A 27234-nucleotide genomic window follows, 5' to 3' on the forward strand; every position below is an offset into this window, starting at 1 on the left:
CCCGCGGTGACCCGCGCAAAGCGACTACCGGCAGGGCGGGCGGGGCTCGCGGCAAGCCGGCGGCGGCGGCGGCGGCGGCGGCGGCGCGATGACCACGCTCCGGGCTTTCACGTGCGATGACCTGTTCCGCTTCAACAACATGTGAGTGAGGCCCCCGGGGCTGACGCTGGTGGCTGCATCCCCTTTCCCGGGCCGGGGCCCGCGGCCCGCGGGAGCCACCCCCGCCGGCCGCCATTGGCGCCTCCCTAGAGGCCGCGGGGTCAGAGCCGGGGCGGGGACGGACGTGCGGAGCTCCCCGCTGACCTTGGCTGAGGTGCTGAGACTTCATCCTGCATCCTTGCGTGCTCGTTGGGGCCGGGGCAGTGCGCGGGCGTCCTGTCGCGATGGCTGTCCCGACGCGCCCGCGCGAGTGGTAGGAGGTGGGGGAGCGGCCCGAGCCCAGCTCTGGTTCTGCCGCCTGCAGCCAACGTCCGGCCAGCTGACTCGGCTTCGTCTTCTGTGCAGCGGACAGCACCGAGGCGCCCGCCGCGGAGGTCGTTGCGAGGTCAACAGCTAAGTGTTTTTTTGGGAATACGGACGTTGTGCAGCCCACCTGGTGATGGTTAATCAGTACCCGAGTGAAACCTTGTGATGGTGGCACCGACCGCCGCCGTTCCTTTCTTGGTCCGGGTTGGTTTTTGTGCGTTTTGTTACCAAAGCGGCCCATCCAGCCTGGAAAACTTTGTGTTGTGAGGAGTCGGGGCATAGGGCACATGCTGGTGGAGATCCGCTGTGTGTACTTTCTTTTAGTCCGTGTTAAGGCAGGACCTGTGACTTGCAGGCACATTTTTTTTTTTTTTTTTAAGAAAAGATTTTATTGTGGAAGTTTCTGAACATTTAAAACGTCGACAGAATTTTACCCTGAACATCTAAAGACACATCTGCTGGATTCTACAGTTAAGCGTTTTGTTAATGTTGACTTTCTCATATATCTATCTGTCCATCCACCCACCCACCCACCTACCTACCTACCTACCTACCTACCAACCAATCCCAGATCCACTTTCAAGACAGCTGGGTGGGTCAGATTCAAGTGTCAAGAGAATGGCAAGAAGTTGAGAGGACTTGGCTAGAAACCTTTCAAAGAGGGAGTGAGCCTTGAAGGATGGATAAAATGTTGGCAGTGATGAGGAAGTTCTGGAGAAGGAAGCAGGTGTGAAGGTGAGAAAACCTAGAGTGTGGCCAGACAACTGAGAGACAAGTGTGACTGGTAGGGGGTTTCTCTGAGTGGCCAGAGGAACTGGTGAAACTGGACTTTTGCTCCGTCGCTGGAGGGTTCAGACTTGTTTGTTTGTTGGGAAGAATTTTCTAACGAGCCTCTCCCACAAAGCAGTGTAACTCAGGTGAGTTGTGTTGAGCTCCCGCTGTGCCTGATGGGTGCTGGCACTTGTAATGACCCATGTAATCCTCACAGTTCTCTGAAGAAGGTGCTCTCAGTATCCCCATTTTTTGTATGAGTCAACTAAGGTACTGAGAGTTCAAGTCCGTTGCCCCAGGTGATAGAGCCCTGTGGTGGGAGTGGGTGAAGCAGGGAATCTAATCCAGGAGATTGGCTGTAGAACAGTGGTTCTTTCAGAGTGGTCCCCAACCACCAGGGAACCCTTGGAAAATGCAAATCGTCGGCTGTCGGCCAGTGCTCTGGAGCCCTAGCTCTTCACCACAGAGCTGTGTGGAATGTGAGGCGATTAGAGGAGGTATACCAGGCAGGTGAGCCACTTAGGATGTCCTGGCAAGGGCCCAGAGATGATGACTTGGCAGAGGTTTGGGTCTGGGAGGTGCCGTTGGGGGGAGGGGCAAGGCGCCTTGAAGCTTCAAGAGTGTACAGGGCAAAACCTTGTTTTAACTGTAGATCTGGGGAGGCTTAGCCCTAATTTTATATGAAAATGAATATAGAAGAAAGAAAATAAGCACAAACACTTACAATAAAACTTTAGATGTCAAAGAATTGTCTAGCTTGTAAAGGCCCCTTCAGAATATGCCATTGGGAACTCCTCTTCCCATGTCCTCCAACTTCACACTTTGATTAGGGCACTTTCATAGAGAACACTGAGAATCACTGGATGAGGGTGCTGCAGTAGGAAGTGAAGATGCCGTGGATGTAGAAGCACTGCGGTTAACTCAACAGGTGTTTTGCTCATTTTTGGATAGATATCTTCATGCCTACTGTGCATTAGTGCTAGAGACACAGCAATGAACAAAGCAAAACAATGTTACCTTTATGGAATTTACATTTTGGAGGGGGTGGGGAAGGAAGTACGACTGTAGAACTTATTATTCAGTCCAAAGAAAAACATGAAAACAGGGAAGGGAAATAGGGAGTGAGTGGGGATTCAGCTTTAGGTAAGTGTTTAGGGTAGGTGTCACTGCAGAAAGACCTAGGGAGATGAGGGAATGAGTCTGGTGGATATTGGGGGCAGGAGAACTTCCAGGCAGAGGGATCGGTAAGTGCATAGGTACCTGTTTCTGACTGGAGGAGGCAGCCAGGGTGGCTGGAACCGAGTGAGAGTGGGAGCATGAGGTCAGAGTCACAGGGCTAGATCTTGGAGAGGCTCTCCTAGGAGTTGGGCTCCTCTGCGAAGTGCATTGAGATACCCAGGTGGGGAAGTTTGGGCTAAACATAGAAATTTGGGTGGATGGAGGCAACATTATGTAGATGGTATTAAAACCAGGAGGTTAGGGGCGCCTGACTGGCCCAGTCAGAAGAGCGTGTGACTCTTGATGTCGGGGTTGTGAGTTCAAGCCCCACGCTGGGTGTAGGGATGACTTAAATAAATAAATGTTAAAACAGAAAACAAAAACTGAGAGGATAGGTGACATCAGTGGTGGAATGACTGTGGATAGGAAAAAAGAGGCTCCAGGACGGTGCCTTAGGTGTCAAGTGTTGAAGGAGACCTGGTGGCCCGGTGAGTTGGGAGAAAAAGCCAGTAGTGGGTCTGAGAAGCTGAGCAAAGAGAGCATTTCAAGTGGAGGGAGTGAGGAGCCATGTAAAGAGCTGCTGATGGCTAAATGTGCAGTGTGTGTGTACGATTAGAAGAGAACTGTGGGAGCAGGAACCTGGGCACTGAGGGGGTGGATCTGCTCACCAGCAGTCCAGGCATGGTCACAGGAGAGCGAGTAGAGAGGGGCACAGACGCTTGAGGTACAGGTGGGTGGGTTTGGTGGTGGGATCTTGGTGAAGCTTTCTGCCTGCTGTTGTGTATTCTCTGTGTGAAACAGGAAGCAGCCGAGATTGGAAAGGGGTGGCCTTGGAGAGTTGAGGCAAGATGAGAGGCTTATAAAGTAGTCGTTGAGAGGTGTGGGAGAGTGTATTCCCACACTGTATGGAGCAGTGATCAGCTGTGGCTGGGGCTTTTCAAGCTTCTGCAGGGTCAAAGTGATTTTCGGGATAACACTAAGATGGGTTTTTTGCCTTTTTCATTGTCTCACAAGTGCACAGTGGAGTTTCCAGTTGTGTGACTTGCAGTACCAAGCAATACAGACACAGATGTGAGAATCCATCTGCCTTCTCTTAAGCTAGACATTAAGAAGATCTGTAAAATTGTTAAAACCATGCCACTCTTGTCGCTAAATTTTGTACTTAAAAAAAAGTTTTTTTTTAAGTGTTTATTTTTGAGAGAGCATGAGTGGGGAGGGGTGGAGACAGAGGGAGACACACAGTCCGGTAGCAGGCTTGCTTCAGGCTCCCAGCTGTCAGCACAGAGTGGGCACAGCACACCTGGGGCTCAAATTCACGAACCCCAAGATCATGACCTGAGCCGAAGTTGGATGCTTAACTGACTGAGCCACCCAGGTGCCCCTAAATTTTGTTCTTGAAAGTAGGATGACTTTTCAGTTTAAAAAAAAAAAAAAAAAAAAAAGGTTTTATTAACATGTAATTGATTTATTATTTTAAAATGAATATTAAAAATTTAAATATTCATAGATATAATCCACATAAACAGAAGTTCTTTGGGGGTCCTTATTAGTTTTTGAGTGTAAATTGGTTCTGAAACCGAAAAGCTTGAGAACTGCTGGCCTAGAGAAGTGCATTGGTAAGGGTCCCAAGAAAGAATCTGACTGGGTATACAAGAGGTAGATTTTCAGGTGGCTGGTTTTGAGTCTGGCAAAATAGTGGTTCCATTAACTGAATAGGAAAGTGAGGGGCAGAGCTCTTTGTAGACAGACCATAGGTACATTGTAAGAACTGCTGATTTGGGACTGTTGTGATCTGATACGCTAGAGAAACAAGTGCTGAGCGCACCAGAGTCAGATCCAGGAGTCTCCCTCCAAAAGTTTAGGGATGGGGTGGTGGGAAGAGGAGGTGAGAATGTAGAAGAGAGGGGAGCAAACACCTAGTGGTGAGAGGCCCACACTGAGTGGATGGAATAAAGGAGAAAGGAGTTGTCAGGGAAGGCCTAGGGACTGGCTGGAGGGACCCCTGCCAGATGCTGCAGGAGCTGGTTTTACCTTCTGTTTGTGATTTACATGTCTGGTGGGGCTCCAGTTCCATTAACAATTTATTGTCATTTAGAAAATGGAAGGTTTTGATCAGATGTATTAAATAGAAAGTAATTTGTAAAGGAAGAAACAGTTAAATGAAAACGTATAGGTATCTTTATAGTGGCTGTGATGGCTCAGTTTGGCCATTAGGTAGCTTACACCATCCTCCTTACCCCTAAATTTGGTTTTAAAGTTGTGGATTTGGCATGTTTTGTGTTCCTTGTGCATGTTTTCAGTTTCAGTGTCTTATTTAAACTGGTTTTGTCAACACTGCTTACTATTGACATTTCTTTTGTTTCTTTTAGTAACTTGGATCCACTTACAGAAACTGTATCCTTTTTAAAAAAAAAAAAAGTTAAATGAAGGCTTACTAGGAGTAAGGAACATGGAGGAACAAAGGAAAAAATAGGCTTGAGTATAGAAAAACTTTAAAACTTGTAGTCCTGGAAACATAAGCAATAGTGAAAGCACTTAAAAAAAAACAAACTGGGAACAAGAGTTGTCTTAAATCTGCCTGACAAGCTGCTAGTATAATGACCTCCTAAATCTTCAGCAGTGCAGCAACACTGCCTACCTTGCCCCTGGGTAGGAAGTATGGCTCCATGCAACAGAAAGCAGTGACTTCAGCAAGATGGGTTATTACTGTCTGATGTGAGTGAAGTCTGGAGGTGATGAGTGGTCTGTGGTGGTTTCATGAAGTCACCAGTGACCCAGCTGTGCATTTTAACCACTGTACCACTCCCAGGGTGGCCTTGGCATTCCTGTCTCAGCTGCCAGAGCAAATGGCATCACATCCATGTTCCTGGCAGGAGGATCAACAGAGGGGAAGGTGAGAGAGACCTTCCCTTTCAGGAGTACCTTTGGGAAGTACCACACAGGACTTTCTGTATCCATTGACTAGAACTTGCTTCATGCCACACTTACTAGCTGTAACAGTCTGGGAATGAGCCCAGCTTTAAATTAGGGCTTGTTACTAAAACAAAGAAAAGATCTGGGGTAATAATTAGCAATATCTACCATGTTCCCCAATAGAAGAATGGGCAAAGATGTGTGAAGTTGGGGTGCTCTGGGTTATGTCTCATTAGCAGACAACCCCACATTCTCAGTGGCTTAAAACAAAGTTGGATTTCTAGCTTATACTCCATATCCATTGCAGGGTAGGAGGGTAATATTGACTGATAATTTAACAAAAGAGGGCACAGTTCAGGCTCACAGTTCAGTCAAAAGACATGGAAATTAAAACCAAAATGAGATGCCATGTTTTATTTTGTTGTTTAAATCTCAGTCCTCTGTGTAACGTTTATTCATTTCTGAGAGAGAGAGAGAGAGAGAGCATGCGTGAGCAGGTAAGGGGCACAGAGAGGGGGATGGGACAGAGGATCTGAAGAGTGGGCTTTGCGCTGACAGCAGCAAGCCTCACGTGGGGCTGGAACTCACCAACTGTGACATCATGACCTGAGCTTAAGTCGGACGCTCAACCCATCTGAGCCACCCAGGTGCCTCTAATGCCATGTTTCATCTATCAAATTATCAAGGATTTAAAGAAATGATAAAACTCAGTGCTGATGAGGGTAAGAGCAACATTTTCATAAATTGCTAGTGACAGTATAAACTGCTTGCTGCAGTCTTTCTGGAAGGCGCTTTGGCAGTGTAATTAATACACAGTAATTCCATTTCCCGGAAGCTGAAAATAATAGTAGAGTCAATTATGTCAGGAATTGACAAACTAGGTGCATAGGCCAGATGTGGTCCACTGCCTATTTTTATTTTTGTAAATGAAATTTTATTGGACACAGCCATGCCAAATAATTTACAACCTGTCTGTAGCTTTGTCGAGACTGTCCAGTTTGAGTAGATGCAACAGAGAGCATATGGTCCACACGGCCTTGAATATTTAACTATCTCTCCCCTTTATAGAAAATGTTTGTTAACCCCTGAGTTATGTGTTACAGAATTATAATATTAAAAATTTGCAATAATATTCATACATAACAATGAGGAAATGGTTAAATGAATTATACTATATTCATGAAGGAATTTAAAAAGATTTTTTGAGAAACTGAAAGTAACCCAGATGTCTCTTTCAAGAGATAGGATATTTAAATTGTTCACACAGCGGAGTGCTATACAGCACTTATACACTATACAGCACTATACAGCTATTAACAATTAACTATAGGTATAGGCAACAACAAAGCTACATATCAGAAACAAAGTTGAGTGAAAAAGAAAAAATACCAAGAATTTCATTTGTATTTCAAAAATTATGACCTTTTAAAGACCCCTCCAGAGGTGCCTGGGTGGCTCAGTCAGGTAAGTGTCCAACTCTGGATTTCAGCTTAGGTCATGATTTCAGTGTTCATGAGATTGAGCCCTGAATCATGCTCCATGCAGTTCGGAGCCTGCTTGGGATTCTCTCTTTCCCACTTTTCTGCTCCTCCCCTGCATGCACTTTCTCTCAAATAAATAAGTTTAAAAAAATAAAGACCCTCTCCGTGTTTAAAAAAACTTTTGTTTTGAATGGCCGAAAAACTTCCACTGTATAGTAAGGTAAAGTATTAGGATGCGAATCAACTTGCATGGTATGTGTCTAGTTACACTTAAAATTTACAGTAAAAGTCCCATTATCCAGGTGAGGCCATGTTTGGAAATAATCTGCCAGGTCTTCATGATTGATGAACAGCATCTGGGCTCCTCCCCTAGCAGGAGGAGAGGCAGTTATGGTGTGAGTCAGTGGCGGCATGGTGAGAAGACTGGCTGGCCTGCTGTGTTAAGGGTTATGTTTGAAGAGTGCTGAAAATAACAGCTGTCCTTCAGAGAAGTTTGAAGAATATATTGCTGAACAGGTTTTATGGGAACTTAAAAATGTGATTGGTGGTGGCCCCTCAGAATTGCATCAGCAAGCTTACACTAAGAAGAAATATAAGAATGAGCACTTATCAGTAAGGATGCCAGGGTTGAAGAGTTACATAATGAGCAAATTATTCAGGCATTCACTCTTAGGTCAGCTTTTATTTGTAGTACCAGAAAATGAGAATTTGAGTCAATGGAGGGGAAATACTACAGGGTAACTGTTAAGTTGACTCTAGAAGTGATTAACTTTTAAAGTTATTTTCACAGTCACACAGCTGAAGCTAAAATAGGAACTAATCCCTGGTTTTCTAGTGCAATTATGGAAAAGTAAATGTATTGAGTATCTACTTTGTGCCAAGCACCAGGGATGGGGAGTGAACATGACATTCATATTCAAAAGGGAGAGAGAGAGTAACAAATACCAGGTGATGGTAAGTGCTGTGCAGAGATTTAGATACAGTGTGATCTGTATGGACACAGAAGAACTTGGGGGTCCAGGTTCTCTGCTTCGTATTACATGGTGTTGTCTCCATTCACATTTGAAGTTATATATTCAATTTTGTTATAAATTATTAGTGCTAACCTAAATATTTAATGTACTGACATGGTTATGGTTATCAAAATTATATATATATAGGACTGGGGATAAAGTAATAATATATTTTTTAAAGGAAACTTTCTTCATAACACTCCTTTTATTAAGAATATTTCTTACTGTCAATTACTTTCCACACTCCTTAACAAGACTCTAGTATGGGATTCCTTTTTATTTACAGTACCTCGCCCACTGGCCAGAGTATTTCATTGTTGCAGAGGCACCTGGTGGAGAGTTAATGGGTTATAGTAAGTACAATACCAACCACTAGAACATTTTTGGATAGGCAGTTGAGATTTTAGTATAGGTTTCAACTGATTTAGATGATTGCAGAATTGCAAGTATAATCATGATGCCTAGAATTCTATTTTTCAACCATTTGACAGCTTGGTGATGCCTTCTATGTTTGAAGCATTGTGCTAGGTAGGCCTCAGGGGGATACAGCCCTGAACCAGACAGACATGGTCTCAGGCTTTTTAGATCTATGTTTATGTTACATTTCTACATGGTTTGGTACATAATATAGGAATGGTAGCATCTTCATTGAATTAGTAGGGTTACTAGTGAAAATTTGAGCTGTGCATTATCTATTGGTGTATACATAACCTACCCACCTACGTAAAATGTAGATATTTTAAAAATATATGTTCCGATTCTGAAATGCAGATATTTTTAATGTATGTTCAGTTAGTTGTGTTTTTAGTGTTATTCTTTTTAAAGAAAAAAAACTTTTTCTAATTTTCATTCTACAACTAGATTCAGCATTATATTTATAAGTGAGATTTAGATAAAAGCACCAATAACCATTAGGTAGATGACTTTCAATGTTACTTAAAAACTAAAGTTTGTCATTAGTTTCCTTTATAATAATGTACCAACAGTCATTTTGTATTTTTGTGTAAATCCATGTATTTAATTACTGAATGCAATCTTTTGTTGGCAGTTATGGGTAAAGCAGAAGGCTCTGTAGCTAGGGAAGAATGGCACGGACATGTCACAGCTCTCTCTGTTGCCCCAGAATTTCGACGCCTTGGTTTGGCTGCAAAACTTATGGAATTATTAGAGGAGATTTCAGAACGGTGAGATCTTGCTTTTTAATAATTTGACTATTTTTCTCATAGTGAACATTTATAAGATTTTTTCCATTCAGGCTGAATATTGTACTTTACAGGATTTTCATTTTCAGTCTTCAGTAGTCAAATATTCATAGTAGTAGTACAGTCCCTGTTTTGCCACTGAGGAAGATTCAGGCAAAGTGAGTGACCTACCATAGGCTTATATGCTTGGCAATTGGTGCAAAGACTAGCTCTCAAGATTTCTTTTAGTGGCAGAATGTGGCAGATGTTCCTGAATTCGGTTAACATCATCCTTGGTGTCTCAGTTATTTTTTTCCACAGTGCCCCTAAGGCCAAAAAAATCCTCTAGTTTAATTTTAAGTTATGTCCTAACTGCTTAGTAAGTATTTATGGCCTGATAACCTAGTAGCTATTTGGAAAAAAATAAATTGAAAGAAAAAATATATATATATATTTTTTTAATTTTTTTTTTTTCAACGTTTATTTATTTTTGGGACAGAGAGAGACAGAGCATGAACGGGGGAGGGGCAGAGAGAGAGGGAGACACAGAATCGGAAACAGGCTCCAGGCTCTGAGCCATCAGCCCAGAGCCCGACGTGGGGCTTGAACTCACGGACCGCGAGATCATGACCTGGCTGAAGTCGGACGCTTAACCGACTGTGCCACCCAGGTGCCCCGAAAGAAAAAATATTTTTATTTCATTGTTAAATAACTGGTTATCTATAGCCTTTTGAGCATTGAAGGACTTCTCATACCTTGGAAACCAATTTGACACAATCACCTGCATTCTTCTTTCATACTGATTTTCTGGTTTTATTAGGTTCTTTTAATCATAGGAACTGCTAAAACCTGGCTTCATAAAGATACTTTGTCACCAAAAGGAATGTAACACCATGTAATGCTGCATTTGTGAGTTATAGCAAACTAGTAGTTTAGTTGGCCAGTGTCTAACATGAAAGATTTGTCTGTGTTTTCCCCAAACATCTGAAATATCCTACAGCACCTCTAAGAGTTTGGGCCACCTTAGAGCACAGTTTGGGGACTGCCAGCATTAGGGCTTTTTTAAAAAAAGACCTGTTGTGTGTGTGAAACACCTTCATTATGTGAGATAAAAGTAATGTAATTAAAAGACTCCTACCAGCTCCCATTGTAAAAAAGAGGTAAAAGATGTATATACGAGTTTAATCAGTTGTCAAGCTGCCATTTATTTTTTTCTCTTAATGCCTAGAAATATATAGGGAAATATAGGGAAGGGAACATTTGCTGAGAAAGGCTCTTGAGGCTTTCCACTTAATGGACTTAATAAAGGGAAGTTTTAAAGGAATAACCATGGCCTGAAAATGCTCTGGGCCAAGTTAGGGGCAAGAGGAACTTGAGATCATTCAGGGAAGAGATAGCATTAGCTGAAAAAGAAGTTAATTGTAGTCCTTAAGAATTTAAAGAATTCTCCCTGGACTGAACAAAGAAGAAGAGAAAATTTTTAGTTTACACACATTTGTTAATGGCGTTAAAGTATTTGGCATTATTGTATGGTGGATAAGGAGTTAAGAAATGGGTTCTAATTAGCTATCCACTCTATGCATATGATTAATGTATTTATGGGATAGAATCTCTGTCAGAGTAGAAAACCACCAAGCTCCCTTCTTTTCCAGGTTCTAAATCTTCATTACTTTGGAATAGTTCAGATTTGTGCGTGTATGTGTGTGTACCTAGCTACATACACACATACATGCATACATGTATTTTTAAATATATACATTAAAACAGAAACTATAATTTCCAAACAGAAAAAGTGGAATGAGAAAAATCAGTCCATAAGGAGAGAAAAAGGAGATTAAAGTGATAAAACAAAAAGCATGAAATAAGATGGTAGCTATGAATCCAGATATAATCAGTAAATACAACACTAAGTGGACTAATTAGTTAAAAGACGAAGACATGCTAAGTAAAGCCAGTCACAGAAAGACAAGTACTGTGTGATTCCACCTATATGAGATACTTAATACAGGTAAATTCAGAGAATCAGAGTGGAATGGTGGTAGCCAGAGACTGGGGGGCAGGGGGAAAATCAGTAAGCATAAAGTTGTAGCTAAAGAGGATGAATAAACTCTGTAATCTGTTGTACAACATTTACCTATAGTAAAAAATGTACATTTAAAACTTATTAAGGGAAAACTTCATGTTAAAGTCATCTTACAACAGTAAAACCAAATAAAATTGAAAAGACAAAGACTGTCAGAACTATATTCTATTTACAGGAAATATGTGTAAAAATTAAACATACAGGAAGATTGAAAGAAATTTTTTAAATTGTCATGTAAAATTCTAACCAAAAGACAGTTGGTGTACTTAAATTAACAATAGTCACATAGTTCAGTAATTAACGGAGAAAAAAAGGGTCATTGGATAACAGGTAAAAGATTTCATGTATCAGGAAGATGTAATAATTCCTAATTTTATGTACACGGTGACAAGGTAAAAATGAGAAAATTGATAAAAATACAAGGAGAAAGAATATAAAGCAAATCATTACTATAATGAGAAATTTGAAACATGCTTTCTGCTAGAATGATTAGAAATTAAGGGTATAGAGTAAGTGTCAGCACTTTTTCTGAGCCAGATAGATACCTAGACTTTACAGGCCAGCTAATATCTCGTGTGTGTGTATATGTATGTATTAAACACTCTTTGAAAATTTTTAAAACTGTTCTTAGTTTGAGAAGTCTACCAAAATAGGTTGCAGGCAGACCCCCTTCCTTAACAGATTACAATCAGTACCTAAAAATCTTTGCAGAATGTTAGGCTTCTCTAGTAAGTTTTACCAACTATTTAAGAAATAAGTTCAGTTTTACACAAAGAAGGAACGTTCTTCAGTGTTGGTTTTTTTTTAAGACTAGAATAACCATGATGATAAAACCTGACAAATATGAGGAAGGAAAATTTGAAAAAAAACACTCATTAAATCCCAGAAAAATCTTAGCAAAATGGATTCAGCAATTCATAAAAAAGGATGATATATCAGGGGAAGGTTGTTTTTAACATGTGAAAATCTGTTGGACCATATTAAGAACATTTGTTATTTCAGTAAATGCAGAAAATGCTTTGATAAAATCCAACTGATTAAAAACTGTTAGTATAGAAGGGGAGAACTTTCATAACCTAAAAAAAGAATATCTACCAAAAACCTGTAGTAAATATTAGCAATGATGCATTGAATGCTTTCTCTTTGAAATTTGGGACAAGGAAGGATGCCTATAGTTACCCCCTTTTTGGTAATTTACTGGAAATCCTAGGCAACACAGTAAAGCAAAAAAAATATATGAGAACTGAGAAAAACCAAAACTCTTATTTTTATACATCTAAGATTGTACAAACAGAAAACCACAAGAAGCTACAAATAAATGTTTAGAATAAAAGTTAAAGTTGTTGGATAGTCAGTATAAAATTCAATTTCATTTCTATAAAAACAGTAAAATTTAGGAAAAGATGCCAGTTATAATGGCATCAATACATTAAGCCCTTTGGAAGAATCTAACAAAAGCTCTGTTAGAGGTCTCTGAACTTTCTAACACGTTACCAAGAGACCGTAAAGATTACCTAAGTGGAGAGATAACCACCTGTAGTAACATGGAAGGCTAAACTGGTATTGATCCACAGAGCCAATGTAATGGCAATCAAAATCTCAAGTCCTTTTTGTGGGACTTGTTGATTCTGAAACTTACCAGGGGAATGGAAGGAGTCAAGATTGCTTGAGCAACAAAATGGGTGGGTTTGCCCCTCCAGGTATCAAGCTGTAATGAGTAAGCTGTGTGTTAGTGCTGGAGTACTAGTTTAGACTAGTGTAAAGAACTGGCAGACAGGGGCGCCTGGGTGGCGCAGTCGGTTAAGCGTCCGACTTCAGCCAGGTCACGATCTCACGGTCCGTGAGTTTGAGCCCCGCGTCAGGCTCTAGGCTGATGGCTCGGAGCCTGGAGCCTGTTTCTGATTCTGTGTCTCCCTCTCTCTCTGCCCCTCCCCCGTTCATGCTCTGTCTCTCTCTGTCCCAAAAATAAATAAAAAAGCCCAAAAAAACAAAAAAACTGGCAGACAGATGCAGGAATGTATGGATTGACATACCTCAGAGGAGGCAACTGAAGATCAGCAACGAAGGGATACACTCCAGTAAAGATGGTGGCACAATTAGATAGCCACATGGGAAAAAATCTTCCCAGATTACTACTACCTTACAATACACAATTCCAGATTTATTGAAAACCTAGATTTGAAAAGCAAACTATTACCCATTTTAAGATAATAGAGGAGAGTTCATCCATGACCTCAGGGTAAAAAGAACTTAAACCATAAAAAGGCTAACTGTAAAGGAGGTTCATATTGCAACTTCATTGAAGTGAAAGAACTTTGTTCATCAAAAGATATAAGTCAGGCCACAAATTGGGAAAAATTTTGCAGTAATCATTTATACAATGTCAACTATTCAGAATACATGGAGAACTACAGCTGGGCGGGGAGAGAAAAAATGTGTGAAAGACCAGTAAGGACAGTACGAAATGAGAAATCTAAATGGCCTACAAAAATACAGTTAGCCTTATTAGTAATGAGAAATGCCAATTAAAATTGCCCCGCGATACTTAAGAGATTTTCAAAAATAAAAGTGTCTGATAAACCAAGCCTTGGTACTGTGGGAATGGAGTCTTCCCCTCCTCTGGGAGTATAAGCTGACTGGGAAATGGGCATTAACTAAAGTAACTGAAGATGCCCCCATGAGCCAGTGACCACACCCCTAGTTGTAGACTGTACTATACCATGAGACATACAATAAAAATACAGCAGCATAGTTTGTAATAGTAAAAACCGGATTATCTGTGGGGAATGGGCAACCTGTAGTATATATCCATCCATGCAATGGGATGCTAAACAAAGGGAAGATAAATAAGATCCCAGCTACACCAAGGCTGACTCCCACTTACTGAGAGGCAAATCACCAAAGGATAAAAGTTCAAAATAGGAAAAGCTATAGTAGGTGGTGAATCTACAGCAAAAACCAAGGAGCTAATGAGCACAAGAGTCAGAACCTCTGGGTAAAGGAGGTGGCTGTCACTGACAGAGAAAACTGAGGGCTTCATGGCTGCCAGTGTCAGGCAACCAGTGTCCCGTATTTACACTTGGGCCATGGCCACATGGGTGCTTGTTGTTCAATATCTTTAATTTGCACGTATGGGTGAAAGTATTGTATCGCTAGTTGATAAAATGAGCATGTCAATTACTATGATATAAAATACACAGTAATTTAAGACAGAATTGTGGCTTAAAAATGCTTTTTAAGTTTGTCTTTTAAGAAAATCTAGGTTTTAAAATGTCAGTATGCAAAAGGAACTCATCTCTTTGTACTGCGAGATAATTGTCATAAATCCTCAGAAGTAAAAATTGGTATGAGGTAATCAGCTGCAAGGTTCTATTACTACCATTCTATGAATGGTAGTCAAAGCAAACTAAAAACAAGTGTTGTTTTTAAAAATAAGTATTTTCTAGAACTTCTCACATTCTAACATTTTCTTTTTTTTTTTTTTTAAATTAAAGAAAGGGTGGATTTTTTGTTGATCTCTTTGTAAGAGTATCTAACCAGGTTGCAGTCAACATGTACAAGCAGCTGGGCTACAGCGTATACAGGACAGTCATAGAGTACTATTCAGCCAGCAATGGGGAGCCTGACGAGGACGCTTATGGTGAGCTCCCTTCCGTGGCAGTATCCCCAAGAAGCCACCAGAACATTTACATTCATTCTACAGACTGAAATAGTTATTTTAGTAAATTTAAAAGAATATTTGTTGGACTTAATATTTTAAATTTGAGCATTATCTAATAGTTAAATCTCCCTTAACTCCTTTATGAACCTATCACTGGTTAGCTTACATTGACTAACCAATGATTAATTACTATCAATTGTTTCATTATGTTACAGGTATGTTAATTTTACTGAGATTCTCACAAAAGAACATTCGTTTGAAGAGCTGAGTACTTGTGACTAAGAGTCTCATTTAAATACATTTCTCTCAGGGTCTAGGGGACAAACTTTTTATGGGAACTTTACATATGTATACCCTTCAGATTTCATATATTTTGATATTTGGGTATTTACATTAAATTTTGCTTCCTAACAGATATGAGGAAGGCACTTTCCAGAGACACTGAGAAGAAATCCATCATACCATTACCTCATCCTGTGAGGCCTGAAGACATTGAATAACCATGGGCAGTGGTTCTTAGGCTGATGCTCCAGATATTTTATGGACAATATTGTTTTCATTAGATGATCCTGGAGCGCTATTAGGAGAAAAGTAATTATTTAGGTTTGCAGATTTCAAGAAAATACAGGTTATTTGAGTCTTATTGTTTCCAGTTAGCAATATCATAACTATTAAAGCTGTTCACTGTAATAAAATTTAGTCAAAAAGGCAGCTAGGTCAGATGGAAACACTTTAGTATTTTGGTTCATAATACTCACTATATGTTAAGGGGAAAAACTTGCTCCAGTCTCCTCCTAAATTCTGTGCCTGAGAACCACTGCTGCATACATATTTTTTATTTTGTATTATCTGTTAATTGAAGCTTTAAAAGCATATATGAAATGTATAAATCTAAAATGTATAATAAAACGCATTGTTGACCCTATGAATGTGTTCTGGAAACTTGGTCATTTATAAAATTCAGTCTGGATTGAGAAAGGCCATCATTTAGGATATGATGTTTCTTTTGTTCCATATAAAGCCTTGTTTTTTAAAAATTTTATTAAAAAAAATTTTTAATGTTTATTTTTGAGAGACACAGAGCATGAGGAGGAGAGGGGCAGAGAGAGAGGGAGACACAGAATCTGAAGCAGGCTCCAGGCTCTGAGCTGTCAGCATAGAGCCTGACATGGGGCTTAAACTCACGGACTGCAAGATCACGACCAGAGCTGAAGTCGGATATTTTTGAAAGCAAACGTGAAAATTCCTGCCCAGTGTATGTACGCATCCTTCTTATTGCATAGTAAATTCTTCCCAGATACTTGATAGTGTTAGCCCCACATCTTTTGTCTCCTCTCACACTACTTTGCTTAAATCCTGCCTTTTCAAAATATAAAATGACATCGCAGTTTCTAATTCTTAAAGGCCATGAAACTATGTAATGGGCCAACCACTTACCTTCAGGTATAGTTTTCTTCAGCTGTAATATCTGAAAATATCCAGTGAACAGAAGTAAAGAAAACCCCACAGAAATGATTACTAAACAGTTTTTCCCTCTGAAAGGACTTACTCTGGTGGAGTTGAGAGTAAGAGAAATGAATCTTTTATGTTTCTCCCATGAGAAGGTAACTTTTTCCTTCATGCATGACACTAATCAGAAGGTGGTATTATGAGCTGACATTGGAAACATGACCAATTTTTGTTCTTATGTAGCATAAGAACAGGAAGCATAAGAACAGCGTATGTTCTAACAGCTTATGTAAGCACAAGAACAGCATGCAGCATAAACAGGAAAGAATTGTAGGAAGACTCTAGTCACTTATATTAGCATTTTGACCTGCTTTCATCTTACCCCTTGACTCTGCACTTAGCCAAAGGGTATTAAAATCACAAATGTTCCTCCTCACCAAGTAGACCTCAGGACTCCATAGTCAGAATCCATCTGATACCCAGCAGCTGGGGTGACACTGGTGCAGTGACTGAAGCAGTGAGGCTGAACACACGTTTGTCTTTTACCCTGACAGTCCTACATTCTCCCTTCAAACACTAGCTTATTTTCAAGATAAAATTTAGTAATATACAGACTAGCTTTTTTTATTCCTTTGGGTGAAATTTTTGCAAATTTAATAGGTTTACCCAATTAAACAAGTAAATAAATTTGCCAATTGCCTTTACCGGTGACAAAATATTCTTGAAGATAACAATTCTAGTCAAATAGCTCAGGCACTGAACAAAACAAAAAGCAGGCTTGAGAAATCAGGCCAGATTAAAGAAAATAAGATCAATTAAGGCACATATTATTTGCTTGAGGATATGAGCAATGTGTCCACAAATATGTTACCATCTCTGCTTTTTCTTTTTTAGAATCATAGTTGGTTATCTACCTTGTTTCTCACATGTTCTAAACCAAGGGTAAATCACATGCATCAGGTTTTACAGTAGCTACTTTCTATAATAGCATACTAGAAATTGTGGTATTCTAGGCAGACGTGATTGCCTTGTCCAGTAAGGTTGGGGAACATGCCAGCATTGCTACTGGGGATTCAAAAGGTATGGTAGTATTTACAAGGCTCTGGGAAGCTGAACTACAAAAAGATTCGATTACTAAGATCCTTAATCTAGGATTTCCCAAATTTATGGGAGCAGGGGACACTTTTTCACAGCACGTTTTACTATTCCTTAAGCCAAGACAGAGCTCAACCAGTTTGGAAAAACAGATTACAGTTTAACTGAAATCTGACTAAAACGTTCTTGGTAAAGAGCCCTTGTTCAGAAATACACTAACTATAAATTATTTCCCAACTAGTGTTTTCAAAAGCAGGTAGCAAAAATGGCCACTGTTAAGAAGCTAAGGGTGTTTAGATGTTAAATTCAAGCACATTCAATTCTACAAGGACAGAAGGAAGGGATTTAGGAAAGTGGCTTGGAATGAACACTTAACACTCACTATGTACCAGGTAGATTCCTTTTCTAATTTAATCTTCAAAATGAGTGGCAGAAGCTCATTTTATGAGTAAAGAAACTAAAAATAAAGGTTCAGTTATTTATCACTAAGTGGCAGAGCTGGGAATGGAACTCAAGTCTGTGTAACTCTGAAGACAGGAAAAAGTTACAGGTTTCAGATGAGTGCATGAAATATATTTATGAAGACAAGCATGAAAAAACCATACCTTACAAGTTACTGTAGAACATAACTTGAAAACTAGAAAAAGACTTTCAAAAGTCTGCAGGTCCATCTAAAATAGATGCTAAGCATTACCTCAATTAGATTTCCTAATGCATGATGTAGACAAATGTTTGGACTGATAAATCCAGCAGTTACAAAAATTACTTGCAACCCCTAAGCCAAGAGCATTTTAAAAATTATTCAAAAAGTAGCTATCAAAGATTCCAATCAATTCATTACTGGTGAAATATACAAAAACTTACAGGAGTCACAACAGTTCCAAACTATTAATTTATAAAAATAGTAACACACTTCTCAATATGAACAAGAACATCAGGATTCACTCTCATCAATGTCCTTATCTGGGTCTTGCTCAGCAGCCTCCTTTTCCTGTTGCTGTTTCTTCCAAAGTTTGGCCATGGCCAGGAGCTTGAGGTTGGGTTGGTTGGCAGCATCTTCGGGAAAGATGTAATCATAGTACTCTTCCCAGCCTGCATCAGACTACAGACAAAAAGTAAAACAATGAAAAGATAAGCCAACACATGGCTGAAATACCCAACTGCAGTTACTTTAAAGTGGAGAATTTTCACTGCCAAACCCAGAGTTCAAATTCATCTCATGTTCATCTTATGAAACAACATCAAAGCCCATCACAGCAAGAACAAGGGCTGGGCCTGCAAGATCGGGAGTGAACGAGTAGCTGTGGGGTTGGTGTTGCTGCAAGGGGAGCTCGTGGAGAGCTAAAAACCAGTGGAAGAAGATCCTAAAAATCAAAGCACAGCTCCTCTGTAGTCAATCAAGAAGATACTCTGTGTCTCCTCCTCCATCTTTCAGTCTTCTAAGATTTTAAATTTTTAAAGACTTACTTCATGTTTACCTGGCAGTGAGAGCTATAAATCTGTGCACTATTCCGACTCCCTGTCCTTACTGCCCATCTCCAGTCAGTCACTGATTTGGCTTCCTAAAGGTCACTGTAGTTCCAGCCTGTACCATCACTTGCTTACAACAGCCTCCCGACAGATTTCCTCTAATCTAAGCTCCTCGAGTATGCCTGCCCTGCAGGAGATGCTAACTACTGGGGCGTGTCATTTTGTGCAGAAGCGTCTGCCTACAGCTTACAAAGCCTCTGGATTGGGTCCGACTTAGAAGTTGAATTTCATTTCCCTCCACTCTAACCTCCTGCTTAATGTTCCAGAAATACCACACTACATGCAGTTCCTGGAATCAACCACCTCCAAGAAGCCTTTGCCAACTGTCTCCTATTCTCTAGCCTTGGGTGGACCATACACCCTGCTCTCTGCTTCCATGGTAGCCAGACTACAACTGTCTTCTACTCCAGGCTGTCTCTTCCCATGCTCACATTGTAAATGGCACATAAAAGTACAAATTCAAAGTCAGATGCATTTTCGCTCATCTGACGTGAGATGACCAGCTCCGAGGGCTCAGTTCTTACCCCATCATCAGCCTGGACCTTTCTTCTTTTCTTGACTTTCTCTGGCATGAGTTTGTCTACTCTCTCCTTATCTGATACTGTTCCAAATTCATCTTCAAAGCTTCGCCATGATTCCAGCAACATAAGTCTCTCTTCCTTTTCTTCGCAGTTTCTCATGGTTTTGTTAGCCTCTTCATAAATTTGTCTGCATTTAGCCAAACTTCCTTCTTTCCCTGAAGACAGCTCAAACTGGGCAAAGCTGATCCATACCTTATGAAAAATTATTATAGAACCAAATTAATAACCATGTCACCCAGAAAACATTCACGTAGTAACAATAACATGAATTTCTAGTTAATGATATCTGAACATACTAATAGGATTCCAAAGAACACACTGATTATATGTTTCAATAATGCTGAAGCAGTCTGCTTCTATATCCAAGTAAGTTTGAAAGAGTCTTAAAATCCTGAAAAGAGCTGAACTTTTTATTAAATCCTGTGATACTGAAGTTATTCCCATGCAGTATAAATACTGACTTGGTATAAGCTTTATATTGCAAAGTCCTCTGAGACTCACGGGCACCTTCTAAAAGCAAGGAAATCATTAAAAACAAACCCAAAACAGAACACTTAAAACACAGAAATAAAATATCTCCTTTAGGACTGCTGATTTAAGCAAAATCAAAGATCATCGACAGACTGCAGGATACCTTGACATGCTGTGTTCGCTGAAGCAATCGTCGGTAAAGATTTCGTGTTCTCTCAGTTTCTTCCTGCTCAATTTCAAAGTCAATATATGATTTCCAAAGCACCTAATAAAGAGAACTTAGTCAGTCTGGACATTTAAAGAGCAACATGTCCCTAGCCAAAGCTGAGCTTAACTGCCACTCCAACCTAGGACATCCAGAAACCCAGGATTTCTATGAACAATTAAAGACTAGGCAGCATGTGGACACAATAAAAATACTGGCATTTACAAGCTGAAATTTGGCTACAATTCTACATTATGAGATAAAAGGCTTTGGATTCATTTGTGGATTCTCTTTCAGAGTTTTTCAAATGCTGGACTTACCACAAAAAGCTCAGAGACTTGCCAAGTCTCCCAGACATTGCCAAGATCCTGTCACATACAACTGACGTTGCCAGGGACATGCCTAGGCCAGGATATACTGTTCTTACCTCCACTGTAAATTCCTTCACATGTCTGAATTCACTTCAACAACTATTCAGTAAGCAGCAGCCCACCTGCTAGGTACGGCCTGTCAGGGAACAAGGATGTAGTCACATGTGGCCTGGATGCCTGGGAGCTGAGGCCAACCGATGGAACCAATAACACATAAGGCCCTGACCTAGTGCGGCTGGTGGAGCCCAAGCCATAAAATGCAGAGTCACATTAGGGCAAGACTAATAAAAGGGCTGGGTGATTTCAGTGGCTCCTGGGAGATTCACATGGTGCTAGCTGTGGTTTGGCGCCACCTCGTGGCTCAAGTTTAAATACGGAAGGGATGATTTCAGGTCCTGTGGCAGGCAGAACAGTGGCAGTAGTAATTCCAGGAATATCCTGCTTTACATACAGCTTCTTTTGCTGGCCCGATCTGGGCAAAACTGTGCTAGGAGAATCTGGGGATGTGCAGTCTCAACTTCCAGTTCTCCAGATGGGGCTGCCTGCTGCCTGTTTCCATCCCTTTAGTTAGCTTTCTGTTTGAGGAAAGGAGGCAGAGAGCCAGTCACAAACCCTATTATATCCCAACTCATCCTGGTGTCACAATGGGGTTCTGGGCCCTGGTATCCTACTTGAGGGTCCCCTCACCCCCATCCTTCTGCTATCTCCCACACAGAAAGAACTAATCTGAGCAGACAAGACTACAAGTAAATTTACCTTTATAATGTGAAATGCACACACATTTAGATGGTTATCTAAAGCAATGCTGGAGAAGTATCTAAAACAAGATTATATTCGACTCGAGATCCTCACCTCTGGCATGTCTAAGCGTGGCTGACTGATGGCTAACTCATAGATTGCCCGGGCTCTCTCAATATCACCAAGGATTGTCTCTAACTCTGCAAACTTAATCCAAGAGGTACAATTTTCAGGTCCAAATTCCAAGAACTTCTCATAAAGCTTCCGGCATCTGTCAAATTCTCGAAGCTGCAGCTCCAATTCTATGTAACCTTTAAATAACTTGTTCTTTGGGCATTTGCCTATGGAAGTTCCCTGGAAAACAAAATGACCAAATCACTGGGACATGTGGGTTCAATCTGTGCACAGACATCACCAACCTATCCCAACAACTGTTCTCTGTTGCAGAAGAACATGACAAGCCACTCTTTCCCTCTGTGGTATCACAATGTCCACACTGGTTCTTGACAGAAGGCCAATGGAAACCCTCTACTTCCTCCACCACTCAAGAGGGCCTATGCCCATTGGGGCCTGTTCAGCAAGAGAGCGTTTCAGAACTGTCTGCACAAGTACTCTGGATTTTACTTAGTATCTCAGGAGCATGTAGGGAATATGGACGTCAAATGGATAAAACGTCCCATAAGTGAAATGGTAATCATAGAATGAAATCTGCCTTGCTGCCCACAGCCAGGGCAAGAGTGGCTAGTAGAAGGATAACTGCATTTATACACAGTATTTAATCCTATCAAGACACTTCAGAATAACTGTTAAGAGGAAGGTGCATGTAACACCCCTGAATTTTGCACATCAGTCTATTAAAGAGCTGATTTAAGACCTAATGTGAACTAAGATCAGATCTTTCCAGTCTGAGTAAAGATCTGGTAACTGGGAGCTACAGATAAAGCTTCCAATATTAATTTACATTTTCACCCAATCCTTCTTCAAAGGCCATGCATTTTCTGACATGTCTCAGGCTATAAAGGCAGAACAATTCTGTGGCATTCTTAGTAGGAACTGTCCAACTTGTAGGCACTGAGATTTAATTTTCTTCTCATAGAAGTCAATGATGCATCTCGATCCTTTCTTTACTCACCAAAGCTCTTCTGGCAAATGGTAAATTTTTCTGTCTTATTTCAAATTGTGCGTATAGTAACCACATCTTGGCAAATGTGAACTAGAAAACAAAAGCACAAAACACCTAAGAGAGTCATTTCAATGACACTGAAGTATGTCAAAAATTTAATAAAAGGCCACATGCGATTAGATTTCCCTACATATTCAGAGCGAAGACAGACGTGTTTTCTTGTTTTTAAGCAAATAGAATGTTTATTTCATAAAAGTTACAAACAGGAATCCAGGTACTTTATTGCACTGCATGGTCCTGCAGCCCCTGGTGTTTTGTGCGTATGCTGGTGAGCAGAGAGAACACACCACCTCTATTCTAGAAGGTAACTCGGCCAACATATCTACTTGTTTCTCATGCTGGGAAGTAGGGCAGAGATAACATCTCAACCATTTCCAAAACATGCACCAGGTGTTCACCCAGGCATGCATATGTCCACTCGGATGCCAACAAACACCTGTTTGTTGTTTCCTGCACGTGCCGTGTGCTCTCTGGATGTGCATCTTCCTCCATCCTCCTATGAATTTCTACATTATCTGTATTATTCATCACTTAACCCAGGCTGTCCTCTCAACTAGACTGTAAGGTGTTTTCTGAGGCAAGGAGCATACCCGGTTCTCACTTGAGCCTAGCACAGCAAACTATTCAAACAGTAAGTATTACTCGCGAGAAACAGAAGTAGGATTTTGACAGTTTGGAATAGAACACTTATAGCAAACATACCTTTTTGTGAGGGATTAATTCCAAAGAAGCTTGATATACCTGTCTCGTCCTCTCGGGATCCTGTATTAGGATAAGAAATTTTCACAAAATATTGAAGTCTGTTACTAATACTTTCTACTGATATTAGTAAAAATGTATACCCCCAACACTGAATATGTTTTTGTAAGTTGCTATTGTCAAACTCTGATTTAATCATTTATGATCAAAAGTGAACTACCTTTAGCCATCAAACTTTGGTTAAAGAATCACCAACAATATAGCCATCAAACTCTGAGAGCTTCTCTGTAGAAAGGCTTTTCGCCTGATAGCACAAAGAAACAAAGATGTTTTATAGTCTCCACAGTAGAAAGCTAATCTTTCCCAATTAATTTACACAACTGATTTCTGAAAATCCCACTTGATCTTTACTAAAAACAAAGATGTGCAATCTAGCTGTGATCCCTACTGATGAGACAATACAGGGTATGATATGAAATTAAGGACTGGTTCATTGTTCCCTTTCAAGTCCAAGTACTAATCTTCTTGTGCCTCAGGTTTAAAACACAAAATACGACGGAACAACAACCAAAAAACCTTACCTGTGCCCACAACAGGTATACAGAGTTTAAAAGGTTACAGAGAGAATACATAACTGTATGGCTGAGAACCTAAAACTAAATTCCTGTTTCTGGGACTGTAAATATCAGTTACCACCCACGGTGGCTGAGCTGTGGCCAAGCTGTACACGCAGGGCTGAGACAGCCATCAACAGCTGATGTGGGATTTCGTTTTTTACCTTTGCCTCCAATTCCTCATACAGCGCATAGTTGACCCACAGATAGATGTAGCGCTTCCAGTGCCGCTTCTCTTGAATGGGTGGCACATTGGCAATGGCTCTTTCATACACTTCTCGAACAGTTTCTGCTTCGGCATCACTTTCCACCAAGCGCAAGTAGTCAAACCACGCATCGTAATTGTGTGGATTAGCCTAGAAAGATGCCAAGTTTAATGAACAAAAATCAAACCAAGAGCTACACTTGCTGGACTCCATGAGGGTAAAAGAAGACACTAGATTGCCTTCTTATATTTTAGCAACTGTTTTTCTAGATTCCTCATCCTATCTCATTAAAACAAACAAAAATGACTGAGATTTTATAAATAGAAAAGAAAAAGGAATATAGAGGAGAGATTATTAGCCAGGTGTCTCAGAGCAAGGTTGCTTTCATATACAAACACCAGCCCCAAGATAAGTACTCAATAATTAGATGCCTATTATAAATGTTTTTGTTTACATATGTGACTGCGTATCATTATGTCTAGATTTAAAATTACAGGGGAATTAAAGTTTATTTATTTATTTTGAGAGAGAGTGAGCATGAGTGAGGGAGGGGCAGAGAGAGGAGAGACAGAATCCCAAGCAGGCTCTGAGCTCTCAGTGAGGAGCCTGAGGAGGGCTCGATCCCATGATTGTGAGATCATGACCTGAGCTGAAACCTGGAGTTGGACGCTTAACTGACTGAGCCACCCAGGTGTCCCAAAATTACAGTGGAATTATAACCATGGTCACAATTGTGACACCTGCTCTTTTCAGTTAATAGTCACATATCTTGCTGACCTCATTTAACACCAGATTCAGCCTTTTGTTTGGCCATATCCTAATTAATTTGACTAAGCAAAATATTTTAGATATACAGCAGACCGGTAAAGGAAAATGCTACGATCTTGAATTCAAATCAAAACAGTACATTACATGTGAAGAGATGAGAATGGAACTTTATCTATCTACATTTTTTGTTCAAGCAGTTAAGCTAAAAGGGAGTGTACAAAAACTCAAATCTCTGAGTTTGGCTAAATCTCTGAGTCTTCCTTCTTCAGAAATGAGTTCAAATGGATTCCCAATTTTAATGTTTATTTAATTTGAGTGAGTGAGAGAGAGAGAAAGAGGGAGAGAGAGAGGGAGGGAAGGAGAGAGAGAGGGAGAGAAGGAGAGAGAGAGAGGGAGAAAGGGAGTCAGAGTGTGAGCAGACGAGGGGCAGAGAGAAGGAGACACAGAATCCAAAGCAGGCTCCAGGCTCCAAGCTGTCAGCACAGAGCCTGACACAGGGCTCGAACAAACCCACGAACTATGAGATCATGACCTGAGCTGAAGTCAGATGCTTAACCAACTGAGCCACCCAGACTCCCCAAATGGATTCTCAATTTCTGCTCAGGTTCTACAGTGCACAACCAGCAATCAACATGTGAGTGGCAGAGCAAACCTGAGTTGTGCTTGCTGGCCTTTTCCATCAGTCCTGCTTATTCCTATTGAAACAGCTGCCAATTACTGGGGACACATCACCAAGGGCATGATTCCTGCAAGCTCTCCCTTGCTAGCCCTCGCTTTACTGTAGCTGCTATAGTTACCCACATAGTTCAGTGTTCACGCCAGCACTCACCTTCACCTCTTCCTCATACTGGAATCTTCGCTTGCTCACAATGATGTCTTCAATACCCCGCCTATCACCAAATTTCTTCTCGAAGATGGTATAATTTTTAAAGAGTTCTTGGGCCTCCTGCTTTGAAATCCTATCCAGGGCATACTTGTAGATGACCCGTACCCTTTCAAACTAAAAGCAGACAGGATGATTATTTCTACAACACAGTATCCTCATTTTACTCACAACGTGGAAAGTAATTATGACAGAATACATTGCTTGGTAGATTCTGAGGTCTCAAAGTGTCCAAAATAAAGACTTTTCTTCTCCCTCTTGTTGAGAGTATTCATTTCAGTCAGGACAGACTAGCACTCTCCTTTGAGCTCCATATTTAATACTGTCTACCTAAGGTTGTCGGTTGGATGTCAGCGTGCATCTCAGAATAAACAGGTCCAAAACTGACCTCCTGTTTCTCACATCAAACCTGGATACCTCTGTTTTCCCAGTCCTGGTAAGCAAGACCTACGGTCATGCACTTGCTCAAGCCCCAAACCTCCTGGGTCCTCCTTGATTCTTCTCCTTTCCTCATTCTCCACATTCACTACTTCAACGAGCCCTGCCACATCTGTCTCTGCAACAGAGCCCTTCGCTTCCTCCCTACACCCAAGCCATCTGCATTTCTTCCCTGGACCACTTCAAAAGCCTCCTCACTTCCCCTTCTGCCACCTTCTTCCCAATATGATCTCCACAAATAAGCTAGAGACTTTCCTTCGAATATAAATCCTGTCCTACCACTCTTCTGCTTAACACCCTTCACACTTCCCACTGGCCCTGGGACAGGGTCTGAAGTCCTTATCACGATAAGTGTAAGACCCTGCATTTGGACCTCAGTGCATCTTGCTCGATTGTAGTATTTAAGTTAAAGAATTATTTCCATGTATAAGAATAGAACTGACTTATTTGTGGGGCAATCTTTGTTTTCATTTCAACTTCTGTTTTCTAAGCGCTCTGGGCTTTTGTTTTCCAGGTTTATTACCTGTAGAGCTCTTTAGTGTGGAGACCAAATGACGAATTCTCAGTTTACACATAATATTCTTATCATTGATACAAAAGCTTAATTTTCAAGCAAAGCACAACACAATTAGGACAGTTTAATATGATTTATAATCGCTTGGCTCCCAATCTGCAGCTAAGCCACAAATATATACGGTTTTCTTTTAGAGATTTGAAAACATTTTTTCCAAGGGTAAGATGGATGTGAACTCAGCGTGCACAATAAGTCATCTTTCCTAGGCTGTTATGCAACGTAATTGAGTTCTTCAAGTGTACTTACTTCTTTCTGATTTTCTTCAAATTTGGCAAAGGCAACATAAAGGTGTTCATCCATATGTTCATCTCCAAAGAATTCAACGGCTCTCTCGTACACTTTCCGTGCATGGGCAAAATAACCATGTTTTTCTTCAAAGCGGGCATACTTGATCCAATTCTTAACATCAGGGTGCACGAGAACAAGTTCAGGGGACTTAAGGAAATACCATGCAAGACAATGAGGCTTAAAAAAAAAAAAACCCCACCAAGCCCAAACCCCCAACAATGCTAACTACAATGATAGGGTTGATAAAACATGGGCAAAGGCAAAGAAACACTAATCTGTAACCTCTAGGAGAGGGCCGTGTCTTGTTCACCCGACTTCCTCCAGTGCTGATTCAGTACTTCAGTAATGGGTACAA

The 27234-nt window shown here is 40.7% G+C and overlaps 2 protein-coding genes across 9 annotated transcripts in view; one reads left to right on the forward strand and one right to left on the reverse strand.

Moving 5' to 3' along the window:
• Window positions 1-27234, forward strand: part of NAA20 (N-alpha-acetyltransferase 20, NatB catalytic subunit) — a 27995-nt gene continuing 761 nt past the window's right edge. The window contains exons 1-7 of one of the 8 annotated variants that reach the window (XM_019826889.3): window positions 74-141; window positions 505-544; window positions 5264-5347; window positions 8148-8214; window positions 8910-9045; window positions 14620-14765; window positions 15201-15711. In XM_019826889.3, the coding sequence (XP_019682448.1) occupies window positions 89-141; window positions 505-544; window positions 5264-5347; window positions 8148-8214; window positions 8910-9045; window positions 14620-14765; window positions 15201-15286 (612 nt within the window). In that variant the 5' untranslated portion in view covers window positions 74-88 and the 3' untranslated portion in view covers window positions 15287-15711. Of the gene's footprint in view, window positions 142-504; window positions 545-4823; window positions 4849-5263; window positions 5348-6068; window positions 6090-8123; window positions 8215-8909; window positions 9046-14619; window positions 14766-15200; window positions 15712-27234 lie in introns of those variants that run through there. The other 7 variants (XM_006929992.5, XM_011280985.3, XM_045053929.1 and 4 more) reach the window with 7 other exon arrangements.
• CRNKL1 (crooked neck pre-mRNA splicing factor 1) overlaps window positions 17717-27234 on the reverse strand; it is a 15885-nt gene continuing 6367 nt past the window's right edge. Inside the window, exons 6-14 of the mRNA XM_011280988.4 lie at window positions 26838-27016; window positions 25526-25696; window positions 23887-24078; window positions 23112-23171; window positions 22359-22439; window positions 21341-21580; window positions 20076-20177; window positions 19385-19633; window positions 17717-18432 (exon numbers count right to left, since the gene is read on the reverse strand). Coding sequence (XP_011279290.1) covers window positions 18265-18432; window positions 19385-19633; window positions 20076-20177; window positions 21341-21580; window positions 22359-22439; window positions 23112-23171; window positions 23887-24078; window positions 25526-25696; window positions 26838-27016 — 1442 coding nt within the window. The 3' untranslated portion in view covers window positions 17717-18264. The remainder of the gene's footprint in view (window positions 18433-19384; window positions 19634-20075; window positions 20178-21340; window positions 21581-22358; window positions 22440-23111; window positions 23172-23886; window positions 24079-25525; window positions 25697-26837; window positions 27017-27234) is intronic.

This window comes from Felis catus, chromosome A3 (genome assembly GCF_018350175.1).
Source record: "Felis catus isolate Fca126 chromosome A3, F.catus_Fca126_mat1.0, whole genome shotgun sequence".
In the NCBI taxonomy this organism is placed as follows: Eukaryota; Metazoa; Chordata; class Mammalia; order Carnivora; family Felidae; genus Felis; species Felis catus.